The sequence below is a fragment of the Ceratosolen solmsi genome, unplaced genomic scaffold (genome assembly GCF_000503995.2).
Source record: "Ceratosolen solmsi marchali unplaced genomic scaffold, CerSol_1.0 scaffold14, whole genome shotgun sequence".
In the NCBI taxonomy this organism is placed as follows: Eukaryota; Metazoa; Arthropoda; class Insecta; order Hymenoptera; family Agaonidae; genus Ceratosolen; species Ceratosolen solmsi.
In genome coordinates this window covers 4,250,393-4,258,210 of record NW_011948420.1, presented here as the reverse complement: position 1 = coordinate 4,258,210, position 7,818 = coordinate 4,250,393, and the positions used below count along the sequence as shown (strand labels likewise).

The window sequence follows — 7,818 nt, the reverse complement described above, 5'->3', positions numbered from 1 at the left end:
AATTAAAGGATAATGAGCGTGAGAAGCAGTGTTTTTGTCGAATGATCGCGTGAGCATCGTAATACGGGATACTATCAAGTTGCAAGGTCGTGGAGCTGGGCCGAGGTCGTCGTCGTCGATCAATTAAACTAAGTAATTCTCACGCGTGGCTACCATTCGCTAAAATCTCGAGAGGCCACCATTGGCGCACACGCTAATGATAATACATGGCTTCGCTCCGTCGGTCGGTCGGCCGCTTTCCATCCTCGTTTCAGACGTGCACGGTAAGCATCTGGTGCGGGCTCGCCGCTGCCGCCGCTGCTGCTGCCGCCACCGCCGCTACCGCCGCCGCCGCCGTCGTCGTCGTCGTCGTCGACATTGCCTGACTGGTACCTGGCTGATGGTGGGCCCCGGCGTACGGTGGCTCCTGTAGCCGTGGCTTACTGTAGGGCTTGTGGGGGCCCTCCTCGTAGCTGAAGCTCGCGGTGTTGTTGCGCATCTCGGCGCAGGGCGGCTTGTAGAGGGGCGGCAGCCTGTGCCTGCTCTCCTCGCTCACCATCTCGAGGCCCTCCTCGCCGGTGCCGAGGCCCGCGAGCGACGGCCCGGATAGGGGCCGTACGACCGAGACCCGAGGCTCACCGTCCGGCTCCTTGAGGGGATTCGCGTATCGCCTGAGATTCTCCTCGTTCTGCAGATTGTTGGACTTCTCGTCAAGGTCCAGCCGATGCCTGTGCAGCGACGTCTCGCTGCTCGTCGTCGCCGTGAGACCGGAGCTCCGTCGCGCCGAGCGCAAGCACCACAGTCCCAGCATTACGGCCAACAGCAGACCCGCCCCCGCGGCACCACCGAGGGCCGCGAGGTAGCCACCACCGGCACCGGGCCCGGCCCCGACACCGCTACTCAGCAGCGCGGTCTCGACCTTGACCTCGAGTACCGAGGCAAGGGCGAGAGGCCGGCTGAGGGCTTCACCGAGATCGCGAGCTGCCGCGGCGGCCGCCTCCGAGAAGGCCGTCACTTCGATCGTGTCGTTATCGCCGGGCTTGAGGTCGCAGAGTAGCACCACTGTCTGGGAGCGTCGGGGATCCGCGAGCAACCGCCTGAGTCGCCTGCAGAGTAGCTCGACCGAGGTGCCGGGTGCGAGGGCGTCGCGACGCAAGAGGATCGTCAGCCGGGCGCAGGTTGGCCCGGGCGTCGCTTGGCCGGGCCAGCAGGAGGGCGGAGCCGGCAGAGCAGGCGGGCCCACGCGGCGGCCCGTCTCGACAGGGCGGCACTCGGCCCAAGGGGCGCAGGGTGCGACGAGGCAGCTCTCGCCGGGCGCGGGGACGCAGACTTCGTGGGCGAGGCAGGCAGTGCCGTTGAGGCAGTTACCGGGGCCGCACCAGACGCTGCTGCAGTGACTCTGGCCGCCGCGGCACTCGCAGGCGTTGCAGTCGTCGTCCCAGCCGGGAGCCGGGCACCCGGGTCCGCCGGGGGCGCGAAGCTCGCAGCGCGGTCCGGTTCGCCCGGGTGGGCAGAGGCAAGAGAAGCCGGCGATGCCGTCTACGCAGGTGGCGCCGTGGGCGCAGGGGTCGCTCGCGCACTCGTTTACGTTTATGCGGCAGTCGGGGCCGGTGAAGCCGGCCGCACACTCGCAGCGGAACCAATTGACGCCGTCGACGCAGCGGCCGCCGTTGAGGCAGGGCAGCGGCTGACAGTCGTCCACGTCGCGTCGACAATTCGGGCCTTCGAAACCCTCACGGCAGATGCAGCGATAGCCGCCGTCGGCGCTGTTTACGCAAGTCGCGCCGTTCTCGCAGGGTCCGGAGGCGCAGGCTGGCGAGGCGATGTGACACGCTGCTCCTTCCCAGCCCGGCGGACAGTGACAGGCGAAACCGTCGCCGCGGTCCTGGCAGGTGCCACCGTGTCGGCAGGTCCCGGGCTCGCAGTGGCCGCCCCGTAAAGCGCACGTCTTCCCCTTCCAGCCATTGCGGCAAATGCAGCTGAAGTCGGCGAGGCCGTCGACGCAGGTCCCATTATTCCGGCAGGGGGAGTTGGCGCATTCGTCTACGTCTATAAAATTTCGTCGTCAGCTGATTTTGGGATGGCAATATGGAGGATAATGATTATTCGCTAGAGTCACCATGGGAGTTTATAAAGTGTCTCGTGCTTATAATTATTAATAAAGTACCGTGATGTGAGTGATTTATGTTTTTGTGGGAGCGCCTGGACAGGGCAGGAGGGGGGGGGGATAACATGACCTCGAAAATCTCTCTTAAAGGTAGTAGAGTGCTTAGTAGAATGGACTGGGAAAGCTTGCATTAAAGTTGAAGGAGGATGGAGCGAAAGGGTTGAAAGATTGCGCTTATAAGTAAGGTGGCGGGAATGGGGTAGGGGGTGGGGAGGTGTTCGTCACTCACCTTGGTCACAGAGGTCGCCAGTCCAGCCTTCCCTACAGATGCACTGGAAAGAGTTGACGAGGTCGACGCAAGTGCCTCCGTTGAGGCAAGGATTGGCCCGACAGTCGTTGATGTTCTCGTGGCAGTGCACGCCCGTGTATCCCGGATCGCAAATGCACTGACCGGCGCTGCATCTGCCTCTGCCGGCGCAGGGCGTACCCTCGCTGCCGCAGCCGAGGCTCTCATCAAGGAGACTCAATTGAGGATTGTGTGCCGCAGGCTCCGAGCAGTTCTTACCCTGCCATTGAGACGTGCAGTGGCAGTAGTAGTCCGTTTGCGTATTGAAGCACTGGGCCAGATTTCTGCAGGGGTTGGGACTGCAATGGTCGCGGTCGATCTCGCACTGATAGCCCGTGTAGCCGACCGGACAGACGCACTCGTAGGCATCAACGAGGTCACGGCACTCGCCGCCGTTCTGACAGGGCTTCGAGGCGCACTCGTCAATGTCAATTTCGCAATCTTTGCCGGAGTAGCCGGGAGTGCAGGAGCAGTGGTAGTCGTTCACTAGGTCGATGCAGAGCGCGTCGTGCTGGCACTGGCCGACGCAGTCGTCGATGTTGCGTGTGCAGTTCTTGCCAGTGAAGCCGCTTCGACACTTGCATCTGTTGACACAATAACCGTTCGGTCGGCATGTAATAGCCCGCTCTCTCTCTCTCTCTCTCTCTCTCTCTCTCTCTCTCTCTCTCTCTCTCCCCCTCTCTATTGTTAAATAATTCGTTTGAAAGTTCCCTTACAAGCTGATCCAAATAAAATGTCAATAATGTCACCAAATATTAATGCCTCCGATTCTTATATAAATATGGCATGTGGCCGAATACTTGCAATGGATTTCAATAATCTCAATTTAACCCTTTTAATGTTGAAATTATAAATTAATAATCTTATTGACCGCTTCTAAAGTATATTAAAGAATAAAGCAGAGTTACGATTTAACATTTGACTATTCGTAAATCGATAAATAGCAGCAACTCGGTCGAGCTAAATACTCGATTGTACGAGCACTTAGTGAAATCCACGAACCCGCGAGATGCACGTGCGTCCAAGTTCACTTGAAGATGAGGAAGCTTGCGCGTAGCATTCTTGCGTCGGCGCAATCGAGGTGATCGTGGCAGTCTTCGCGCCATTATTAACTGCATCTCTCTTTTTCACTCTCTCTCCCCCGCCGCCAATTACAACGACATAATCCCAGAGGGTCGTAGCTCGTAATTTTCCGGCGTACCCACGGAGCTCTCTCTCTCTCTCTCTCTCTCTCTCTCTCACTCACTCACTCACTCACTCACTCACTCACTCACTTACTGTCCAGGAGGCTTCGAAGCGCGTGGCGGGAAGGGCTGGCTTGTGAACAAGGCGCCTACGGAAAATCGCGACTCCTGCTGGCAGCAAGTAGTAGTCTTGCCAGTCTCTCCCTCCCCCCTATCAAAGACGCGCGCGTTGCCATCTCGCGTTTCCTCCCCGCTGTCGCAATGGCGACTACTTCTTGTTATCGCGCGCGTGCCTCAACGGGGCGCCTGCCTCTAGCGCTTTTAATGAGAACCGGTGCTGGGACGGCGGACCGGAGACGTGGACGACGACAATGGGAACGATGACGCAGAGAAGCTGCACCCAGGAATACGTTGAAATGTCATCCGGTAATTGACGCTTTCAGCTGAAGTTGAGAGAGAATTTTAAAGGGCAACGGGGTAGATGCGGTGGATAGTAGTCCGTCGACCCCCCCCCCCTCGCGTGTTAAGATGGAAGAATTTATGTCAGCTGGCCAAGAGAGTGGTGAATAACCTTTCGCTAATTAAATTGTTGCAATTAATTATGCCTTTAAATGACAGCGACGGGGGTTTTTCCCTTTTATTCATTCGCCGGTTCTGTATGAGGAGATTGTTGATTTTTAATGATCTTTTGTCGAGCCTAATTAGCATTAATTGGCAGAGAATTTTTGTTTTTTGTTTTTTATTTATTTTATTTTTTATTTTTTAACCGGACGTTCGGTAGGTCCGGTAACGTTTAATAAAGTAACGTTTATTATTAATGCTCTTTGACTTTAATAAAGAAAAGATTTCTACGGATTTTGCCTACAATTATCATGACGATTGCCGACGAGCATAACTGGCTTAATTAAGATCCTGGGAAATATCGAAAGTGCGATACGATTTGTTTATTTTACGTTTTATGTCTCAATATGTATTGCCGAGAGCGTAGTTAAATTTTTATTTTCTTGATATAAATACGTGGCCAATTCTTCGGGCGATGCTTCCCGCGTACATATTATTGGCAAATTTAATAAAAATATAATATGAAGAAGAAGTTTATACTTACTAATCTTGTTTAAGGCAAAATTAAAAAAATGATAAAAAAAAAACGCAGCTTACAATTTATCATATCTCGTTAATGCGGGGGGCTTTAATTTACAATTTAGAAAAATTCTTACTCTGTCGGATGATTTATTATTTCAAAGGCACTCGTCGTCTCGGTCGATCGCAATAAAAAAAAAATACTATTTTTGTTTTTTCCAATACTAATAAAGTGGACCCTAACGCGTCAACGAGCAATATTAACTGCTTAACATATATCGATGTACTTTTAATTAGTTAATAATTTAAAGATGCAAGCAAGATATGCATCGTAATGTATAATTGTGATTGGAAAATACAGGCTCCTACGGTACTCCTACGGTATGTTTTAAGCTTCCGTCGGTTCGTTGCTTACGAATCGCAGTTTCACAGTTTAGCAGTTTCGGAATTTCGCAGTTTCAAACGGGCGTTTAACGAAATCGTTCTCTTTATAAATTATAATTAAATTATTTGAGAGCCTCGTTCGCGTGCAATTTTACAGCGATGTAAATGATAAAATCGTCCCGAATCGTCATCAACGTCATTATCGAGTAAATGAAATGAAAATCAGATTTGTAGCTACATTAACTTAAGTCAATGCCTAAAATGTATTATTTAGCGAATCGAACTATCAGCCATCTGTATGATAATGAATAATAGTAGTAAACAAAGGTGGAGGTGAGACTTACGTGTAGTCCCCGGCGTGGTTGTAGCACGTGATGGAGTTCTTACAGGGCGACTCCTTAAGGGCGCACTCGTCGACGTCAAACTGGCAGGTGGTGCCCTGCCAGGCGGGTGGGCAGTTGCAGCTGAATGAATTCCTGCCGTCGACGCAGATGCCACCGTTGAGGCACGGCTGGGAGGCGCACTCGTCGATGTCCGTGGCGCAGAACGAGCCCGTGAAGCCCTCGGTGCAATTGCATATCGCGGTCTCGCCTACCTCGGTGCAACTCGCCCCATTGAGACAGGGGTTGGCCGCGCACGGGTTGTCCACCTTCTCACAGGTCGGTCCGGAGAAACCCTCGGGGCACGTGCAGCGGTACTGATCCGGCGCTGTATTCTCGCAGGTGCCGCCGTTCTGACAGGGCTCGTGGGTCCCGCAATAGTTGAGGTCCTGGTCGCAGAGGATGCCACCCCAGTTGGTGTCGCAGATACACTGCCAGCTCGAGCCGTTACAGTAGCCGTGTTTGCAGCCCGGGTAGGGTGTGCACTGATCGCAAAGCTCGCCCCGCCAGCCGTGTCGGCACTTGCACTCACCGGAGACATTGCAGTGGCCGTGCACAGGATGGCAGCCCTCCTTACATACAGCTGGAACAATGACAAACGCTACAGGTAGCTTATTTCTCGATTATGGAGGTATCGACAATTTATTATTGAAAGCCTGATATTTCGTTGGGCGAGTAGGCTTTAATGTTGACGCAGTTAAAGTTGTTGTATTTACAACTCAAAATATAGAGTATTTAGATATTTCTAATCCCCAAGTGTTTATACCACTTCATACCTTTTAATTATTGAGTTATGCATTATAAATAGCCGTTTTGAAAAAATTAGTGAAAAAATTAAGATATTGGTATTGTATTACGTGAACATCTTTACTAAACTAAAAATTCCAATTAATAAATATCCCACGAGTATTCTTTAATTCTCAATCTATAGTTTCAACTATATTCAAAACAATAAAAAGGACACAAAAAAAAAACAAGTGCAACAATATTTCATAATATAAATGCTCCCAAAGTATTTGAGTTTCTGAATCGACGTAAAATACTTTCTACAATAGTAAGACATATCAGCAAAAGACATGCGGTAACGTAAGTTTTTCTTTTTCCAGCATTCTTTCCTCATTCCACTTTTATAATTAATGTTTTGTGATATATTTTATTAAAGTTAAATCACTATTGAATTAAAAATGCATTATTTTTTAAGATAACATAAAGCAACAACTTATACTTTGAAAATTACTTTCATTTCGTCGAATATACATTGCACGTATCATACATAATATGCTTGCAAGTTTTTCGTACCCGCTGATAATTTATTTTTTCCTACGTTTACACTTAAAGAGACTTTCTTTATACATACTTTTATCCACAAACCCACCACGATCATACATTACATTGTGTCAAGATATTTTTCTCATCTGACGCAAATACATGTATAGAATGACGTTGTGCTAATATGTTTTTGATGGTATAATGATCGTAGAGGGAAATGATATAGGAAATCAATAATGTATTAGCTTTATGAATGTCGCTGATAGAATATATGTGTACAGAGTTAGAGTTTACGCATATGCGCAACTATTAAATGGATTTATATCACGAACTAACTTAATAACATGGATTTACATACATCTATATGTAGATACATACATCTATATATATCTATCTATCTATATATATATATATATATATAAATATATATATATATATATATATATATATACATATATACATATATACATATATAAAGTTATGCCTGCAAGAACCAGCACGGGCGCGCGCACACACATACGTAGACAATCATTTTGTGTCTATCAAATTTCCATTAAAAAAAAAATGTTTTCCTTCTATTTTTTTGAATCCGTACATACAACTATATAAGTATATAAGAAAGCACCATATTTAATCATAATTTATATTTCATCAAAGACCAATTATCTGTCAAAAAATGCTGAATGTCTCTATGATTGTATTAAATAATATTTTTTACTGTATTTCTACCATTTGTTAATATTTTTTACGTTAGTTAATTTATAGGTTATAATTCTTAATAATTACAAAATAAGGTCAAAATTGATGGTGAGATGTGATAAAAGGATAAAAACATGGTTTTGTATAATATTTAAAAGTAATTCTCATAGATCACTTCCATAAATGTCATGTAACATTTGTATACTTATCAATCTACTTTATAAACAATTTATGCAGCTGCTTAGATTTCAATACACATTACTTGTATAATAATTACTTATATTGTGCGATACAATAATATCTGAAATTTATTCAAACATAATACTCCTCGGGATTTTTGCAATTCATTTAGAAATATCGCTGATTATTTATTTTTTAATATTCGAGAGA

At 47.9% G+C, this 7,818-nt stretch overlaps 1 protein-coding gene across 1 annotated transcript in view; it reads right to left on the bottom strand.

Moving 5' to 3' along the window:
* Positions 1–6: 6 nt before the first annotated feature.
* The window catches only part of Ser (protein serrate), a 79,488-nt gene continuing 71,676 nt past the window's right edge, over positions 7–7,818 (bottom strand). Inside the window, exons 4-6 of the mRNA XM_011498008.1 lie at positions 5,425–6,043; positions 2,376–3,016; positions 7–2,028 (exon numbers count right to left, since the gene is read on the bottom strand). Coding sequence (XP_011496310.1) covers positions 251–2,028; positions 2,376–3,016; positions 5,425–6,043 — 3,038 coding nt within the window. The 3' untranslated portion in view covers positions 7–250. The remainder of the gene's footprint in view (positions 2,029–2,375; positions 3,017–5,424; positions 6,044–7,818) is intronic.